At 41.2% G+C, this 17207-nt stretch overlaps 3 protein-coding genes across 8 annotated transcripts in view; 1 reads left to right on the forward strand and 2 right to left on the reverse strand.

Moving 5' to 3' along the window:
- Nucleotides 1-12650, reverse strand: part of TRAPPC13 (trafficking protein particle complex 13) — a 42864-nt gene extending 30214 nt beyond the window's left edge. For all 4 annotated transcript variants that reach the window (XM_030566514.1, XM_030566513.1, XM_030566512.1 and 1 more), the window contains exons 1-2: nt 12563-12650; nt 1995-2063 (exon numbers count right to left, since the gene is read on the reverse strand). In XM_030566514.1, the coding sequence (XP_030422374.1) occupies nt 1995-2063; nt 12563-12608 (115 nt within the window). In that variant the 5' untranslated portion in view covers nt 12609-12650. The remainder of the gene's footprint in view (nt 1-1994; nt 2064-12562) is intronic.
- On the reverse strand, nt 7470-12649 carry SHLD3 (shieldin complex subunit 3). The gene is made up of 2 exons (XM_030566517.1): nt 12563-12649; nt 7470-8468 (listed from the first exon to the last, which is right to left on the reverse strand). The coding sequence occupies exon 2, from the start codon at nt 8328-8330 to the stop codon at nt 7584-7586; it is 747 nt and encodes a 248-aa protein (XP_030422377.1). The 5' UTR covers nt 8331-8468; nt 12563-12649; the 3' UTR covers nt 7470-7583.
- Nucleotides 12651-13102: 452 nt separating the features above from the next.
- TRIM23 (tripartite motif containing 23) overlaps nt 13103-17207 on the forward strand; it is a 33188-nt gene continuing 29083 nt past the window's right edge. The window contains exons 1-2 of one of the 3 annotated variants that reach the window (XM_030566508.1): nt 13103-13356; nt 15218-15380. In XM_030566508.1, the coding sequence (XP_030422368.1) occupies nt 13258-13356; nt 15218-15380 (262 nt within the window). In that variant the 5' untranslated portion in view covers nt 13103-13257. Of the gene's footprint in view, nt 13357-14230; nt 14267-15217; nt 15381-17207 lie in introns of those variants that run through there. The other 2 variants (XM_030566509.1, XM_030566510.1) reach the window with 2 other exon arrangements.

Raw genomic sequence — 17207 nt, forward strand, 5'->3', positions numbered from 1 at the left:
TAGATCAAAAACATTTGCATAAACTAGACCCTTGTCTACGTATAAATGACATGTTTACTTCCCATGCATTTAGAAATTGATAATACAGTGCTGCTTTTTAATGTTATCGATATATCGATTATTTTCCTTTAGTGACCCCCAAATAAAGGACAGATTGAATAGTTTCATGTTAAACTCTTAATTGCTTCTTGAAGTACACTCATGCTAAATTCTAAGTATTAGTAGAGTTTTATTTAGTTGTTGAACAGGGTGTGCAGATTAGGAACTTAGTGATTTTGTAATATTAAGTTATAAATAAAAGGGCACCTGCATACAAGGAAACCTTAACTACAGCTTTTGCAACAGAAAAAGCTATCATAATCATTATACACTAATCGCAGTACTGCTCAGTCTTTCATATTAGACATAAGCATCAGTTTATCTCGTATATTAATTCAGCAAAAAGATAATCTTTCAATCTTACATAAAATATCATGCTTCCTTAGAGAATGAAAAGCAAGCAAAACTGGATTTTGCCTGAATAGCTATAGATACATTAACAAAAATTCTGGGTGACCAAGGCTTTGAGAACTGACTTGTCTATGTCACTGAGGTAATACAAGTTGAGTGGAATTTTCAAAAGCATTCATTGTTGGTCTAACTCTACTCCCCTTAACACAGTGAGAATTTCTGAAAATTCCACCTGTTGTGTTTAATAATTCAGTCAACAGATACACAGAAGGGCTCAATCCCAAAAACGTATCTCAGGATAAACATTAATCTCAATGGGAATTCTGCCTGCATAAGACCTACTGCACAGCATGTCAGAAATAGCTGATCCATTTATCCTTCTTTTCTTCACTCTATTTACTTTCCTATACAATTTTCTTTATTTTGTCTTTTTATCCTGATATATGTTTTTGAAGGTCAAGTATCAGAGGGGTATCCGTGTTAGTCTGGATCTGTAAAAGCAGCAAAGAGTCCTGTGGCACCTTATAGATTAACAGACGTATTGGAGCTTGAGCTTTCGTGGGTGACTACCCAGTTCGTCGGATGACACAGTGGGTATTCACCCACGAAAGCTCATGCTCCATCTGTTAGTCTATAAGGTGCCACAGGACTCTGGTGTTTTTGAAGGTTCATTGCCATTGCACTGGAAGGAGATGGGGGAAGGAGAATGACAGTTGCTAGGATGAGGAGGGGGAAAAAATCTTTAGGCTGCACGGCACTTCTCTCTCTCCACCTTGACTGGCCTCTAGAATATAGTCAATATCTGGGGAGAACCCAGCAATTTCAAGAGGAGAACTTTGAAGGCTGTGCTTGCACCAAAAGACAAGGGAATTCATCAGGCAACAAGTCCTGAAAAATCATTCTCAGCTGTCCATTGAAATAAAGTGCTGGGTAAACTAATGGCTGTAATGAGGGAGTAATACAGAATGCCTTACTATCCATATCTGGAGACAAGTCCATGCCTCTTTTTCTCCCCAGTGTGCACTTGGTTCTCTGAAACCTTGCCCCCACACACAATCATCTCAAAATACCAAAAACAGTTTCCACTGGGTGTTATGATTTTCCTAATTCCTCAGATTTTTAGGACACATTTACAGGTTGCCTACCAAGCTTCCAAAGCCGTGGAGTGAGAACTGTGGTGGTGAACTTTGCTAATTTTCTATGGCCATTACAGGGGGAATGTTTACTTCATATAATACATTGTAACCTCCGTGACTGCAGAGGTGTGGTGTAGACGTCTCAGATGCTCATTCTTTTTGCTTTTGTGTGCCAGGATGAAACTCCAATATATGTTGCTTACTAAATTAGTCTAAACGTTCTCAGATGCCCTTGCCTTTCTAGTACCATCCACCCTTTTCATTCTTTTTTGTGTTGTATTCATTAGATTGTAACTCCTCGGGGATGAACCTGCTTTTCTTTTAAAAAATGTGTTAAGTAGAGCACACTGAACACTTCTGATGATATATAACCAGTAATTAATTAATTATCAAGAGATCATCATATACCTGGCAAGTCTCTCTCTTCACAAGTCACTGGAATATTGGTGAATAACGTAGGTTTGGTTAACCTCATCACTGTGAATTCAGAAAGGAAAGGAAAAGTTAATGAAAACATAGTATTTAAAAGATCCAAAAACATTTAGTAGTTTTAGTAAAAAAACAAAAAAAACAACACACCACATTTTTCATTTTCAAGTCTGCTTGTATCACCCGCTTTCAAACTATCACATTACCAGCACTTCCTCGTGAATGTTTTTGGTCAGTATGGAGTTAAAGTTTAATAGGGATCTAGGTCATTGCATACAATTGATTTCTTGTAGTCACAAATTTTAAATCAGCCTTGCAAAATGATCATGAAAATGTAATGGCCTAGGAACAAACTCTACACTACAATAATGAAAAAACAAAAGGAATGAGATTTTACTTACCCATCATACAAACCAAATAATCTTGTCCCAGGAAAGGGGACAAGTAGAATTTTGCAAGGATGCTGTAAACCATCTTACTCAAATTATGTAACCTCATCTATATCATGATGCCTGCGATTTACCCTCAAGACAGGGTATTTTCCAGATGGAGAATAGGAAAAAAAAACAAGAAACAGCCTCCACCCACCCCAAACAACAAGAACCACCAACACTGGTCCTGATTATTTACACATAACAGTAATCCCATTGAGTTCCATTGCATACATGTTTGCAAGATCAGGACCATCGTCTGAAAACTGCTTTGAAGATGTAAAATTCTAGACAAAGGCTCAGTATTTTTTTTAAATGCAGATGCATAACATTATTTGCTAGGACCAACACCTGCAGTTCTTCTCTGCAAACCAGTGTTTCCCTCATTTACAAGATATATTTGGTTAAGCTTTACCTCTAAACTTGATCTTAGCTCATAAGTGTAATAAGACTCAAAAGACTAAACAAATACTGATAATTGGGCTGTTGAATATTACATTGTAAGTCATAGCTTCTCAGGCAAAGTAATTTGAGAACACAGGAGTTCCAAAATAAAAATAATATTCCTTCATTTTTTCATATAGAATGTATTATTTACAATTTTAAAAGAGGAAATACATCTTATATAGCAGATCAAGGCAATCTTAAGCTCAGGATCTCTTCAGGCTATAGAAAAATAAAATGGACAAGCTTGCACTGAAAGTTGCTTTTTGAAAGACTGATGAATTTTCATTTCATATTCATTAGTCTACTCAGCACTGTTTGATGCCAGCTTGGTAAAATCATTGATTGTTTTGGGTATGCATGTGGGCATGGTGCAATGGTTCATATGGTAGCTTATGCTACAATACAAGACACCTACATGGGATGGTTAGTGGAGGTACACTCAGTTGTTTCAGGGAACATACATATTACAAAAGTGAACCATAAGTAAAGCCCTTTTTAATGGGAAGGTGTAAATTGGAGATTTTAGCTGAAGAAGGGATAAAGTACTCCTGGGGTAGTCTGCGCCAAAAAATTCACAATTCTGCAAAATTCTGCATATTTTATTTGTCAAAATAAGGCAATATAATCACACCAGTTTCAATTGTTTTGATAATTTATTTAAACTGCAATACAGAAAAAAGTCACAATAACTATTCAACATTTCCTAAACACATGGAAGTGAAGTTACAAACACTTGGTAACTAGTACCCTACATTTCAGTTATAATCCTGGATTTTCATTTAAACTACATTACGGAACACCAAACAGCCAAAAAAAAAAATTCTTTTTAAATTGTTCATACTTTCATACAGTTTTTGCTAATTACATTACAGAACACCAAACAGCGCACACAAAAGAAGTATAATGTCATTTTAAATTGTGCAGATTTTCACATATAAGTCATGCAATTTTGCTCATCAGTATCCTGGACCTGGCTGGGTACTTTGGAAAGTGCATGGTTCTGACTGTCCTGACATTTTATTGACTGCTTGGTAAATGTTGCCCTTAAAGTCTTTTCTTTTCTTTTTTTTTTTTTAAATGGGCAAGTAAAATAAATCCTGAGCTGTAATCTAACCCCACTGTGCCACTTTGGCACAGGAAAAAGGCAAGAAAGGCACACAGATCTTCCTAGCAGGGGCTCCTGGCCTCTTTACACAACTCTAGCATAAAGGGGTGATAAATTTCCCCTGGAAAATACCCCGAGAGCAGCCTCTAATATAGAACTACTGCAACAGCTCTATGCCTGTCCCCCACCACTAGGGTGAACAGACAGCAAATGTGAAAAATCAGGATGGGGGGGGATAGGGGAGTAATAGGAGTGTATATAAGAAAAAGACCCCAAAATGGGGACTGTTCTTATAAAACTGGGACATCTGGTCACTCTACCCACCACATACCCAGAACATATCATGGGAAAGACGGGATGAATCTGGACTGCTGGTGAACTCTGGCTATTATCTGCTTCCCCTGGACAACTGAGGGCCACAGGAGTCAAGTCAAATTAATTCCAAGTCTTAGGACTACTCTAACTTCACTGTTGCCCCCAATTCTTGTGATTTTATCATGAGTCTCACAATATATGGCATTTTCCTTAAAACCACAGCTCCTGAATCATGCAACTATATGAAAATCTCAACTTTCATTTACAAAAAGTTTGCCACGATGATGAGACATAAAAAGAGCTAAAAAACATGAATTCTAAAAGCTCAAAAACAAGAAGGCAAATAAAAAGACCCAAAATGCATTATTTAAAAAAACTGCATGAATTTTAATATAATCTTATGACTTTTGAGGGGCCTGACTTATGATCCCTGAATGCTTGAGGTTGGGAATAAAGTAATCCACACTAACACCCAGACCCACAGTGTAGGGAAACATACAAGTGACAAAGTTATCTTCCCATTCCCAATCCTATTTTCTGTAAAGAGTGCACCTAACACAGTAATGGAGAAATGGGCCAGAAAGAAGGCAAGCAAAATACTAAGGAGATTTAAATACATATGCATTTCAGCTAAGCATTTCTAAAACAAATTAAAATAAAGTTCCGGGTTTAAGACTATAAGTCAGTACTAACTGAAATAATCCTCTTAATAGACAGTATTGGGTATTCACAACCCATTTGATGGCAGTTATCCAGAAAACTATAAGCACTGAAGAAAGTGGACATATATTGAAAGTCCTAAAATTATTTGATTCTCACAGCAAGTTCTTATCAAGAATTTTAAGTCAGAAAACTTATACCAATCATGTATAGCTAGAGAAAATTAGAACAATTTTAAATTACATGTATAAAACAGTCACAGATTACAGTGATATAACTTGCCATACTGTGAAGTCATAAACCAAACAGGTCCTGATCCTGAAAAGATTTATGCATATGTGTAACTTTACTGAGTGGGGACTCCTCATGTGAGTGAAGTTACATGCATAAATCTTTGCAGGGTCAGGACCTGACTTCAGTGGGACTACTCACTTAAATAAAGCTACTGCCTACGTAAAGTCTTTGCAGGATCAGGGCCCCAAACTGGGTTTTCTTTTTGTAGCCCAAGATAAAGAAGTGTGATAGCTTATTCTATACTGCCCTCTACCACAAAGTTTCTTTTCTATACAGTATATTAAAAGGAAGACCATTCTGACTAGACCAGGGCTATCTGTATCTCTATTACTAATTTTGTTGTTATAAGGAACACTATATTAAACTATGCAATTTAGCTATGCAAGCTTTTAAATTAATACAGACCCTGGGTTATCCTATGAAACTCTCAATGCAGTTGTACTAAACAGAAATACTAAAAGATGTTAAAAAACCTCCATATCTCAAGTGAAAAGACTGAGCATTCAGGCAAGAGCAAGAAGTACTTGCAGAGAACCAGAAGGAAGAAATTATACTGCTGGGTTGGACATCTGTCCTGTCAGTGTGATGGCAAATGGTTAGGCCTAGTGATAAACTGATTTGTTTATAGAGGTAAGAGATGCCAAAAGAACTGCAATGAGATTAAATCAGTAGTACTCACAATGAAACTTACCATGTAAGTGGAGGGGACAGGGTGGAAGCATTAGGCCAAATATAGACACTTCCCATCTAAACTGGGAATTTACCAATTAAATCAAAATCACATTAATTTTCAGATTTTTGCTTTAGATAGCAACTTGTGTGTGTTTATTAAAAATAAATAAGGTTAGAAACGGAGTTGTGGAACTATGTTTTCCAATGGGTTTTGCAATGTAAAATTACTACTTACACCTCTAAAGCGGGAAACAACATTTGCCAATAGTTACAAAAGGTTAACTTTTAGAATAGTTGGGTCTTCTGAGAAATAAATAGGGATTCTCTCTCTGTACTCCAATCCAACACAATGGCCTTCAGGACACTGTCCAACATCCTGGGATCCCCATTCACTATTTTCCCCTTCTTCCCTCATAGCTACAGCCTACTGTAACAATTTACATCTAGCTAGGATACAAATTCTTCCAAGACAGCTAGCATAACTGTAAACTTCCTAGCAGAGGTCCCCAAGAGAAATACATGCCCATACACTCCTACAGGGTCCCAAGGTACCTGCTCAATAGTTTCTAACAAACCCTCTGAAGAGGACAGAAGCATACTCAACATTCATACTGAAGATAGGTCTCTTCTCTCATGTCACTGCAAGCCATGCTGCATTCAAACATCTTAACCTATCAATGCATCCAGTGGGACCATTATATTATCAATATGTACAATATCACAAGCTAGTCAGACTAATTTTCCAAGATGCTTAATGCTTAATGCTGATGGCTTAATAACCATTAAACTAGCACTTTCTTTTTGTTCACCACTATAATTATAAGCTACTGAGGCTAAAACGTAGGAATGAAATAAAAAAGCAGGGACACCAGAAAAATGTCAGTGCAAAAGGCACAAAATAATGAAGGTGAAAGAATTTATTACTACAATATAAACTTTTCTCTAATCTTTATTATTAAGTATTTCAGAGCAAATAATTAATAAGAAGCATGAGATGACAAGATCTGTGTGGAATGGAAGTCAGTTTACATTTTAAATGTAAACTATATCTCCAGGAAAAATTTGCATTTGGATAAAATCAGCATCTTGGAACTCTAGGACAAAATCAAAATCCATCATGGTGACAATGATGATTCACTTAAAAATACATTGTGCTTTTTCTCTCCTCCTAATTTTAACTCAATCAGTACAGGGAGTACAGAAGTACCTCTACCTGACAGAAGTAAAGATTTCATTTTCCTAACACAGCTCATCTGCAAGAGTCACTGGACAATGGACTCTGACTCTATGCATGGGGGGCAGGGAAGTTACACAAATGTTATTCTAAAGTTCTTAATAACTACAAAATACACTGATATAATTCACAGTCAAAGTTATATGTAAACAAACAATTCTAATCAAACTAATAAAAACAATGAGGAGTCCAGTGGCACCTTAAAGACTAATAGATTTATTTGGGCATAAGCTTTCGTGGGTAAAAAACCCATTTCTCCATGCATCTGAAGAAGTGGTTTTTTTACCCACGAAAGTTTACACCTGAATAAATCTGTTAGTCTTTAAAGTGCCACCGGATTCCTCTTTGTTTTTGTGGATACAAACCCTAATATTCCAGATAGTAATATTATATTTCCTTTGGTTTTAAAGTTACAAACTAAATATAATTCCGTATTTATGTACAAGCAAGTTCATTCTCCCAGTAAGATTTAATCTTTCTTTAAGAAGATTGCCAACATATTCACTATATAATACATCACAGAAAACCCATATCTGGTCTACACATCTTTGGATTGTAGCATTGCAAGATGGCAATTCATTGTGTTTGATCATTGTGTTCAATTTTATCCAAACGTCCTCTAGAGTTTGATTATTACAAATAGATTGCTCAATTGTCCACTTTGCTCTATAAAATGCATGTAGCTTCATTCTTTCTAAATTACTCTGCAGTTCTCTAGATAAAGGAAGAATTTTTTCTTTAAGTTTAGGATTAGGGACAGAGATACTCCAAGACCGTCTCAATTTTGGTTTTTCGTTTGCTGATTGTACTTCCAGATTGCTTGAATTAATTTGTGCATGCACTGTTTGTGCCTGGATTAAACTTTGACCAGTTTTAAAATTAGACTGAAACTCCAGAAGGTCCACTGTGCAGTCATAATATCGCCCAATAAAAGGTTCTGAAGCTGCAACAAGTTGTTTCACTTCTTCTGCTTTCTCACCAGAAATAATAGGTGGTTGTCTTTTAGGCTTGAGCGGAAGTTTGTGTGAAACATTTGGAAACCAGGGAACAAATCTTGGTAGTTGCCGAATAGGAAACTCCTTCAGTGTTTCTTCTGCAAGTTTCTGCAGTTTTGTGAGGTCATTCTGGACTGGTCGATAGTGTAAAACTACTTCCATGCTGGTACTGTAGGAATCCAGTTATTCTTAATAAAAGAAACAGTCTCTTCATTAGGATCCTCAACTCTACAGCGTAATACATCTTATTTACAAGAATCTCTTCTTGCATGTGATGCACAGATCAGAAGAAAACAGGACCTAAAGCAGGAGTATTGTAAAGAATAAGAGACCACCATATTAAGCCATATATTGCTAGAATATTTTGTAGTAAAACAAAATGCTATAAACTAGCAATATTTATATTTATGTAACAGAATGCTTCATATTTTACCATAAGTGATTACTTATGGGTATTTAATCATTGCTAGTGTTTTAAAACATCAGATAAGTACATTTTAAACTTTAACAAAAACAGAACATACATAAACTTATATGATCTGCTCTTCATGGAAAAACCTATGCTGTTCTCCTCCCTGTTACCCTCCCATTTCTGTGGTCACATGAAATTGATACGAGGAAGTTTTGCCCAGTTAATCATGCCTCAGTGGAACCCTCAGACTGTATTCCACTGTATTTACCCACAAATTACCATGCATCTATGGTATTATGTTCTTAACACACATATCTAATGCTATCCACTAAAAGTACCAGGATTTCCATTTAAAACGTGAACAGTCATACGATAAAATTACCACCAGCTTGAAGTTAAAACTTATTATATCGTCTTAAGTTATCAGGTCAAAAAGAAAAAGGGGGCGGGGGGAGAAGAGAACAAAGAAAATATTAATTTTAAATACAAATCCAAAACAATATCTTCTTTCTACTGAAGGAAGGAAATTGAATATACTGCAGATTACAGTTACTGATGATGAAAAAAATATTCTCTGAAATAGGACTAGCAGAAATACACAATTTAAAGTAGAAGATTAGCCAAGAAGCTGTTCTGGACTCCACGTATGCCGGACAATATATAATAAAGATTTTCTTATTTCCATTCCAAAGCATAACTATATACCAACCAGTCTCAGCTCCAAACTTCAGAGCTACACATCATAGTCATGCTATTATATGAAAACTTTAAATATGATACTTCTTAATTTCCAAATTTCAACATTTCTATCTCTCAGATGAAGGTTAAATGTTAGGTAATGGATACAAATAGCATTACCAATTATGGAATAAATTCATAGCATCCTTTACTCTCTAATTTCTTCCAAATTTTCAGTCATTTGTGTGTGTTCTAACAGACACCAACAATAGATAGTAATACGACAGACACTAGAATCCGATCATTTAGCTACTGCATTGCAATGACTGAATTCTAGGAGTTGAAAGGGACACATGCTACACTGACTTCTCTGTAGGCCCAGGAATCTACTTACACCTCTGATCAGTCCTCTATGCCCCGAACAATGGTGTATTAAGAAAAGATTTGGCTTTGAATGAGTTGTTACAACAGCAGAACCGTTGATTTTTTTATTATTATGGAAAAGTGGAAAAGCACCATGATGTTGTCATTTGAAATCTCGAACTATCTTAGACAGCAATAAGCTAACACCATTAAAACCAATATACTATCCTCTGGAGTGTTTTTAAAGTGAGTGTATTAACATGAGGTAGATTCATCTAAGGCCATGACTTCACTACCACTTATGTCAGCAAAACTTACGTCGCTCAGCGGTATTAAAAAAACACCCCAGAGTGACGTAAATTTTGCCAGCATAAGTGGTAGCATGCACAATGCTACGTCAGCAGAAAGCTTCTCCTACTGACATAGATACCGCCACCCGTTGAGGTGGTTTTATTATGTCAACAGGAGAGCTTTCTCCCATCAGCATAGAGCAGCTACACAAGTGATCTTATAGCAGTGCGGCTGCATTGGTACAGCTGTGCCGCTGTAAGTTCACTAGTGTATACTTGGCCTAAAACCCCAATTCTGCAATCACTTATGCAGATGTATAACTTATGTACCTGAGTAGCCCCACTGAGTTAAACTGATTACAGGATTACGGACTACATTTTCATCATTATTGCTACTTAATATGAACACAAAAGCACAATGGTAGACAAACAATGCCAGAAACAATATCATTTTTCCTGATTCAGAAAGGGAAAAGCAGATAAAGATTATTTAGTGCTCTGTTCTCTCATTGTTACAGGTCCCAATTCACTACTGGCAAAAATGGTCAACGCTCCATTGTGCAGTTGTGCTCTCATGCAAATTAGACTCAAAGAATGTAGAAAACATGAATTTATCAGTTCTGGACTGTGGAGGCAAGGAATCAATTAAGTCTGCAGTTGTCTGTTGAGCAAAGAGAAGACAAAAATATAGTATTCTATATACTGTAAGCCCAGTGGATAGCAAATGAAAGCACTCTGCTGAACATGCTAAAACTCATTTGCTAACTGCAGGTATTGCAGAACACAGGATTTTCACCCCCATAAGTCAGTGGTGTTTATATGCTCTATGACTTCCAGAAGCTTTCTAGCCTCTCTCTCTCTAATCCATGCAGAACACTACCCCACTAAGGTAGTCTTCCTTTTCCAGACAAGATCGTCTCTCACTCTCTCTTTTTCCTAATGAAGTTCAAGTTTCTCCTCTTCACCTTCAAAGCATTGCACAGCTTTTCCGCCACCTACATCTTTGTTTCTCTTCCAACCTATTTGGTCAAGATTAAACACATCAGTCTCCAATTAATACAACATTCTGTACTTGTATATTTTTTCATTTAAAGAGCTCACAGTACTTACTCCTGAGAGAATCCTTCCCCAGAAAATTAAAAATTCTGCGCTCGCACCCACAAAAAAGCTCTGGATGCACAGGTGATCATAGGGGGGTGCTGGAGGAGTGGGGCTTGGTGGGGTGAGGGTCCAGGTGGCTGAGGCTCAAAGGAGCGGGAGGCTTGTTGGGGTGGTCCAGGTGCAGTAGGAGAGGACTTACTGGAGTGGGGGCTAAGGGGACTTTGTGGGAGGTCTGGGTATGGGAGGGGTGTTGGATTACACAGCGGTTGGGTGGACAGAGGAACAGCTCCCCCTACAGTGACCCCTCCCTCTGCAGCTGAGGAGCAATGGGGTTCGGCAGTGTGGAGCTTCCTGTAGCTGGAAGAGGTTTCTGGAGCTGGGTCTGACCCAGTGGCGGTGGCTCCTTGAGGGAGAAGAGGAAGTCCTGTCCTTGCTCAGCCCCAGCCCAGCCAGAACTACCAGCTGAGCCTGGTGCAGGGTAGGAGCCACCAGACAGGGCATCCACAGCCCCCGCACCCAGTGATTTTCTTCTCCAATGTCTGGTCTAGGCACCCAAAATGACACACCCAGTGGTACTAGAACAATTTTTATAGTGGGGGTGCTAAGGCAGAAACCATGTATTTGGGTTCTTATTACTACTTCAAGACACGAGGTGCACGAGCACCTTCCTCACTGCTAGTTCCAGCATCTGTGAACACACCCATGCTGCTGGTGAGGGACATGTGACCACTCTTGCAGCTTCCCAATGAAAAAGTCATTTTTCTGCAGGAAAACAAAGAAATCTGCAGGGGACATGAATTCTGCACCCATGCAGTGGTGCAGAATTCCCCCAGGAGCATACAGTCCTATATAAAGATAGGTGATTATTCCTATTTTACAGCTAGAGGAAGTGAAGCTAAGAAGGATAAGGGACTTACCTAAGGCTACAAAAGGATTCTTTGACAATATCACGAACAGAACCCACGTCCCCGGATTACACAGTCCTAACGTCTAGCACAAGCGTTGCCCATATCTCATTGAGAAAGTGACCAGTGTACCACTTCCTCCACCACTTGCTACCACACGATAGTATTTCTGTGACAACTACAGCAAGTGCTTCTGTAGACAGGCAGCAGCATCAGGACAATATTTATGTATTTTGTCTGTAATACACTAGATGTTTTATTCTTCCTCGAAAGGCGCTAATCTCACCGGCCCGCTCTTCATCCCACTCAGTGTCCGGAACCGCAGCTCAACCTGAGCAGCGCAGCCACTGCCAGGGCTAGCGGGCGGGGGAAGGCAGGGGCTCGTCGTGCCCACCTGCTGGAACCTAACAGGACACCCCGCGCTTGGCCAGGCCTGCTTCCGCGCTCTACCCGCTAGCCCACACTCCCTCCTGTACAGACACGCCGGCCCCCTCCCCGGCGGAGAGACCCGGCCTAAAGCCACCCAGCGCCTCCCTGCACAGCCCTGGAACGGACAACGAGCGCAGGGGCCACCCCGCGGCCCAAACTGGCGCGAAAGGTTGGGGCCCAGGCAGGAGGAGGGGCGGGGGGCTCCCGTCTTGGTACCTTTCAGGGCCAGCAGATGCTCTTGCTTTGGCTGATTCGCATCCATTGTCTCGGCCTCCCCTCTCTGGGCCTTTGTCGCCTACAGGATTCACCCAGGCCAAGATTCTATTAATGGCGAAAGGAACAAGGATAAAGGTCCGCACGCAGCCTGAGCGAAACTGACCGGAACACAGAGAACCCGGAGGTGCGTTTCCCGGCATGCAACGCACCATTTGGGACTGAGCAGGGCCGAGAAGAAACTACAGGCCCCAGCATGCACTGCTCCCCTTGATCCCCGCTGCTCACGGACGATCTGGACGAAGAGGGACGCGGGCGGGTGGCGTAGTCTTCTAGGGAAGCTGGACGAATCGCGCTGCATGCTGGGATTTGAAGTCTTCGCTGAGGTGACTGAGTTGAAGTTAGAGCATTATACGCCGGAAGCTGTAGTTTTCTCGAGCCGCTGAGCGTCAATGTGACCCATTGTATGATGGGAGTTGTAGTCTTCATGCGATGCTTGGGTGGCACTGTGGGCTTTGCGAGGAGACGCATGCGCAGTGGTGCCGGGGAAGAGCTTTGATATTATTTTTCATTCCTGCGCGGACGCTTTATGTGGTGACATCACAGCGCAAGGCCTGTAGCGTCAGCGCGTGGCCCGCTGCCTTCTCTCTGCTGGCTCATTTGTGCGTCGGTAGCTCATTCCTCCTCCCTTTTCCAAGATGGCGGCCATGGGTGTAAACAAGGCCGGCCTTGGACCGGGGCTGGATGCCGGCCCCCGACACAGCGGCAGCCGGGGGATGGCTGGGGCTGCTGTGAAGGTGAGAGGATCTGCACCCGTCCGCCCGGTTCACACAACAGCTTCTGCCAAAGGGTGGCGACGCTGCTTTGGCTAATGGGCTTCTCCCAACGGCATAAAACAGACCCTGTGCAGCAGCAGCTTCCCCGAAGGGGCCACACCGGTGGGGACATGGAGAAGCCAGCACGAGTGCGGAGGCATGATCTGATGTGTTGGGCGGCCCTGGGTCCTGTGAGCCTGTGCAAGCGTAGGGAACAGCCTGTCGAGAGGCGCATGGGCTCCCAGCGTGGGGTGGGGTGTCAGACCAACGACTGGCCCTCTGAGTAAGGGCCCTACCAAATTCACAGTCCATTTAAAAAAAATTAAATTTCAGTTTCAGCAGCAAAGAATCCTGTGGCACCTTAAAAACTAACAGACGTTTCGGAGCATGAGCTTTTGTGGGTGAATACCCACTTCATCAGATGCATGTAGTGGAAATTTCCAGGGGCAGGTATATATATGCAAGCAAGCTAGAGATAACGAGGTTAGTTCAATCAGGGAGGATGAGGCCCTGCTCTAGCAGTTGAGGTGTGAAAATCAAGGGAGGAGAAACTGGTTTTGTAGTTGGCAAGCCATTCACAGTCTTTGTTTAATCCTGAGCTGATGGTGTCAAATTTGCAGATGAACTGAAGCTCAGCAGTTTTTTTTTGAAGTTGAAGTTGAAACTTCTGGTTCTGAAGTTTTTTTGCTGCAGGATGGCCACCTTAAGGTCTGCTATAATGTGGCCAGGGAGGTTGAAGTGTTCTCCTACAGGTTTTTGTATATTACCATTCCTAATATCTGATTTGTGTCCATTTATCCTTTTCCGTAGAGACTGTCCAGTTTGGCCGATGTACATAGAAGAGGGGCATTGCTGGCATATGATGTCGTATATTACATTGGTGGACGTGCAGGTGAATGAACCGGTGATGGTGTGGCTGATCTGGTTAGGTCCTGTGATGGTGTCACTGGTGTAGATATGTGGGCAGAGTTGGCATCGAGGTTTGTTGCATTGATTGGTTCCTGAGCTAGAGTTACTATGGTGCGGTGTGCAGTTACTGGTGAGAATATGTTTCAGGTTGGCAGGTTGTCTGTGGGCGAGGACTGGCCTGCCACCCAAGGCCTGTGAAAGTGTGGGATCATTGTCCAAGATAGGTTGTAGATCCCTGATGATGCGTTGGGAGGGGTTTTAGCTGGGGACTATATGTGATGGCCAGTGGAGTCCTGTTGGTTTCTTTTTTGGGTTTGTCTTGCAGTAGGAGGCTTCTGGGTACACGTCGGGCTCTGTTGATCTGTTTCCTTATTTCCTCATGCGGGTATTGTAGTTTTGAGAATGCTTGGTGGAGATTTTGTAGGTGTTGGTCTTTGTCTGAGGGGTTAGAGCAGATGCAGTTGTACCTCAGTGCTTGGCTGTAGACAATGGATCGTGTGTTGTGCCCAGGATGGAAGCTGGAGGCATGAAGGTAGGCATAGCGGTCGGTAGGTTTTTGGTATAGGATGGTGTTAATGTGACCGTCACTTATTTGCACCGTGGTGTCTAGGCACCACCCTATACCGAAAACCTACCAACCGCTTTGCCTACCTTCATGTTGGGCAGGGCCAGCCCTTGGTTCCTTTTACCCGGGGCTTGCTGTAAGTGTGTCCACAGTCTGATGGAAAGTGCTTATGCTTCAGTTCATTTTCAGAAAGAAAGGACTGTACAAAAGCAAATCATGACTGGAATCCATGAAGGAAGAACTGTCTCATGGGACAGTTGCTGGGGTTAATTGGTTTCAGAGTGCAGCTGCATGGTAAAAGTCTTTATACAAGTGCTACCAGTATAAGATGGGCCACTTACCTGTTCAAAATGCTTTCTTGATTTATAGGTTCTTGAGTGTGGAGTCTGTGAAGATGTATTTTCTTTGCAAGGTGATAAAGTTCCCAGACTGCTTTTGTGTGGTCATACCGTCTGCCATGACTGTCTTACTCGGCTTCCTCTCCATGGCAGAGCAGTTCGCTGTCCTTTTGATCGACAAGTTACTGAACTAGGTAAGGATGAAAACTATATGTAGAGAGAAGGAGGTGTTAGTACCGTTATACAAGGCACTGATGAGACCTCACTGGAATACTGTGTGAAGTTCTGGTCTCCCATGTTTAAAAAGGATGAATTCAAACTGGAATAGGTACAGAGAAGGGCTGTTAAGATGATCTGAGGAATGGAAAAACCTGTCTTATGAAAGGATACTCAAAGAGCTTGGCTTTTTTAGCCTAACCAAAAGAAGGCTGAGGGGAGATAGGATTGCTCTCTCTAGAAACATCAGAGGAATAAATACCAGGCAGAGAGAGGAATTATTTAAGATCAGTACCAGTTTGGACACAAGAGCAAATGGATATAAACTGGCCATCAGGAAGCTTGAAATTAGACGAAGGTTTCTAACCATCAGAGGAATGAAGTTCTGGAACAGCCTTCCAAGGGGAGCAGTGTGAGAGATGCGCATTTCCCCTTTAAGTATACTGACCCTACTGTTAAGTACACAGCCGGGTTAATTAGATCAGCTTGCCATCAAGCTCCCTCTGTCTGAGCCCTGTTGTGTGTCCCTTCTGCTCTATAGAGGGTGGGGTAAGCGGGGTGCAGGAGCAGAGGGGAGGGGAGGGGAGGGGGACACCCTGACTGCCCCCTCTTCCTCTCCTCCCCCCTGCACAGCAAGCAGGTGTCTTGGGGAGCAGCTCCAAGGCAGAGGGCAGGAGCAGCACATGGCAGTGGGGGGAGGGACAGCTGAACTGCTGGCAATTGATAGCCTAGTGGACAGCTGCTACACAGGGAACTTAGGGGAGCAGGGAGCTGCTAGAGGGGCTGCCAGTCCACCCTGATTCCAAGCCCCCACCAGCTAGCTGCAACAGGCTGCTCTTCCTGCAAACAGTGGACAAAGCAGGCGGCTGCCAAACAATGTTAGAAGGGAGCATTGCACAACTTTAAAGGAGCATGTTCCCTAATTGATCAGCAGCGTAACAACGTTAACTGGGATGACTTTAAGTGAGGAGTTACTGCATATCTCTTTTGAGATGGGGCAACCAGAACTGAATGCAGTATTCAAGGTGTGGACATACCATGGATTTATATAGTGACATGATTTTTCTGTCTTATCTATCCATCTCTTCCCTAATGATTCCTAACATTGTTAGGTTATTTTCATTGCTGCTTGCACATTGATCTGATGCTTTCCAAGAATGACCCAGGATCTCATTCCTGAATATTAACAGCTAATTTAGACTCCATTATTTTGTATGTATAACTGGGATTATATTTTCCAAAATGCAGTACTTTGCACTTATCAACATTGAATTTCATCTGCCAGCTTGTTGCCCAATCACCCAGTTTTGTGAGATCCCTTTGTAACTCTTTACCATCTGCTTTAAACTTATCTAGAATAATTTTATATTGTCTGCAAATTTTGCCACCTCAGTGTTTGCCTTTTTTTTGCAGATCATTTATGAATGTGCTGAACAGCACTGCTTCCAATATATATTCTTGATGGACCCTATCATTTACCTCTTGCCATTGTGAAAACTAGCCATTTATTCCTACCCTTTGTTTACATCTTTTAATCAGTTACTGATCTATGACAGGACCTTACTACTTATCCCATAGCTGCCTACTTTACTTAACAGCCTTTTGTGAGGGAACTTATGAAAGGCTTTCTGAAAGTCCAAGTACACTACATCCACTGGGTCACACTCGTTCACATGTTTGTTAACCCCCTCAAAGAATTCTAATAAATGATTGAGGCATGATTTTTCTTTACAAAAGCCACGTTGACTCTTCCCCAATATATTGTTTGTCTGATAATTCTGTTCCATACTATAGTTTTAACCAGT

This window comes from Gopherus evgoodei, chromosome 6 (genome assembly GCF_007399415.2).
Source record: "Gopherus evgoodei ecotype Sinaloan lineage chromosome 6, rGopEvg1_v1.p, whole genome shotgun sequence".
NCBI lineage: Eukaryota > Metazoa > Chordata > Testudines > Testudinidae > Gopherus > Gopherus evgoodei.

Coding starts and splice junctions, on each gene's coding strand:
- SHLD3 (XM_030566517.1), bottom strand. CDS start 8,330: ATGGAAGTAGTTTTACACTATCGACCAGTCCAGAATGACCTCACAAAA.